This window comes from Myotis lucifugus, unplaced genomic scaffold, assembly GCF_000147115.1.
Source record: "Myotis lucifugus unplaced genomic scaffold, Myoluc2.0 scaffold_1208, whole genome shotgun sequence".
NCBI lineage: Eukaryota > Metazoa > Chordata > Mammalia > Chiroptera > Vespertilionidae > Myotis > Myotis lucifugus.
The window spans coordinates 27,566-30,327 of NW_005872256.1; the positions used below are offsets into that span (position 1 = coordinate 27,566).

Below are 2,762 nucleotides of genomic sequence, written 5' to 3' on the forward strand. Positions count from 1 at the left end.
GAAAGGGAAGCCCTGCCCAGGAACTTTCAAAATGTCCAACCGCAAGTGGTCTTGAAGATAAGGCGGTGTGCCAGGCATAGACAGGAAGCTACCGCACATGTCGATAGAAGGGAGTTAAAAGGACTCGCGAATGGGGTTTCCGTAGTTAGTTCCAGCAGTATGAGTGCGGTGAAGAGAAAAGTGGCTGGAGATGGGCATGGCACAGGCCTAACGGGCTGAGGAGTGTGGGTGCTGTTCTTGCGAGAGCAAAGGGGGCCCCATTGAGGGTTTCTGAAGCAGGTGAGAGAGAGAGGACCAACTTAGGGTATTGATTCCATTCCCCAGCTCCCTTCCCACCGTAGTATGTGCCCGGACGGCGCCACATCCCTGTTGTGGGGATCTTCATTTGTCGTCCTTAAAGCTCTCTTTACTTGAAATTCCTCTATGAAATCAATAAAAAATATATATATATATATATATATTTTATATATTTTATTGATTTTTTACAGAGAGGAAGGGAGAGAGATAGAGAGTTAGAAACATCGATGAGAGAGAAACATCGATCAGCTGCCTCCCGCACATCTCCCGCTGGGGATGTGCCCGCAACCCAGGCACATGCCCTTGACCGGAACCGAACCTGGGACCCTTCAGTCCGCAGGCCGACGCTCTATCCACTGAGCCAAACCGGTTTCAGCAATAAAAATATATTTAATAAAAAAAAGAATACTCACCTTAAGAATGCTATCCTGACTTATTTAAAAAGAAAATATATTGATTTTTAGAAAAAGAGAGAGAGAGAGAGAGAGAGAGAGAGAGAGAGGAGAGAGAGAAACATCCATGTGAGAGCAAAACATCCATCGGCTACCTCCCTCCTACACACCCCTTATCAGGGATCGAGCCCACAAGCTGGGTGTGTGCCCTGACTGGGAATCAAACCAGCAACCTTGCCGTGCCTGGGAGGAGGCACAACCAAATGGATGAGCCCCCCGGGCCAGGCCATCCTGATCATTGTTAGTGTCATTGTCAGTGTCCACATCGCGCCCAGGTCAGGGCTGGCCGGGGGAAGCCGGGCCGGGGGCGGGGCCGCTGGGGGCGGTAAGAGGACCAGGCTGTAGGCCTCCCTCTATGCTCCGTGGGGAACTCTCTAAGTTCTCACAGATCTTGCTCACCTCCCGGCTTTACCCCCCGATTCTTAGCTGAGCCCCTCAGAGAACAACTACCCCTCTAATCAAAGCCCCAGTTCTCACACTGTCTCCTCCAGGAGCCCCGCCCAGATGCACCCATCCTGGGGTGAGGTTCCTCTTCTGGGCTCCCAGCATGGCCTCTCTTAAAGGATGTATTTCCCCAGTCGGTCCCTGGGAGACAGCGCGAGAGTGAGGCGTTGGCTGGGTGCTTTTTCAGGGCAGGGACCTGGCCTGACTCAGCCTTTGTGACCCTGGCCTTACCCGGGACATTGTGAAGTGACTGTATGAGTGAAAGACCAACGCCCAGCCCTGGCCAGTTTGGCTCAGTGGATAGAGCGTCAGCCTGCGGACTGAAGGGTCCCGGGTTCGATTCCGGTCAAGGGCACATGCCTGGGTAGCGGGTTCCATCCCCAGCCCCCCCTTCCCCAGTAGGGGGGGTGAAGGAGGCAGCCGATCAATGATTCTCTCTCATCATTGAGTTTCTCTCTCTCTCCATTCCTCTTTGAAATAAATAAGAATATTATTTTTTTTTAAAGTGACCAGAACCACACAGACACCCCTCCGTCCTCCCCGGCTGGGGCCCCTCACCAGTAGTTCCGTGATATCTGGATCATCTGGAGTCCAGGGTGGGGTGGGGGAGGTGGGGGAGGTGGGGGCCACGGGCAGCGCCAGCGAGCCGCTGTCTTCCGTGGTGGAGTCTGTCACGGAGGAGTCGGTGGCCTCCACGGCAGCCAGGTTGAGCAGGGACACGTTGGTGCAGGCCGAGGACCGTTTGAGGTTCAGGCACCAGTGCATCGGTTCGTGGGACATCCGAGGCTCCACGCTGGGGGGGAGAGATGGGCAGGGGGGTCAAGACGTAGCGTCAGCCCAGCCAGCGTGGCTCAGTGGTTGAGCGTCAACCCATGAACCAGGAGGTCACGGTTCGATTCCCGGTCAGGGCACATGCCCAGGTTGCGGGCTCGATCCCCAGTGTGGGGCGTGCAGGAGGCAGCTGGTCAATGTTTCTCTCTCATCATGGATGTTTGTCTCTCTCTCTCTCCCTCTCCCTTCCTCTCTGAAATCAATTTAAAAAAAAAAAAGATGTAGCCTCAGTGGTTATGGCCTCTCCTGCCTCCCTGTCTCCATATCCCATATTCTCTGACTCCAACCTCACCGCCTACTTTCTGCTTCCTCCTCTCCCTACTACCTATTTTCTTTTTAAAATAATGTTTATTTTTATTTTTATTGATTTCAGAGAGGAAGGGAGAGGGAGAGAGAGATAGAAACATCAATGATGAGAGAGAATCATTGACCGGCTGCCTCCTGCACGCCCCATACAGAGGATCGAGCCCGCAACCAGGCCTTGTGCCTGAGGGGGAATCCAAACCGGATTTCCTGATCCTGGCGACGACATTCGACCACTGAGTCACCCCGGCCTGGCTTTCCACATACCGTTGATGACAACCCCACGGCTAAATCCTCAAAAAAGTTTTGCACCAGCCCGTCGTTATGGATGAGCAAAATAAACAACACCCAATCAACCAGCTGGACCTCCCGAAAGCTAAGCACCAGCCTAGCAGGGGGACCTGGACATACACAAAAAGAAGGCGGAGCCACTTT

General features: G+C 53.5%; 1 protein-coding gene across 1 annotated transcript in view; it reads right to left on the reverse strand.

Moving 5' to 3' along the window:
- Positions 1–2,762, reverse strand: part of TSKS (testis specific serine kinase substrate) — a 14,866-nt gene that overhangs the window by 11,675 nt on the left and 429 nt on the right. Inside the window, exon 2 of the mRNA XM_006107472.2 lies at positions 1,752–1,986. Within this exon, the coding sequence (XP_006107534.1) occupies positions 1,752–1,986 (235 nt within the window). The remainder of the gene's footprint in view (positions 1–1,751; positions 1,987–2,762) is intronic.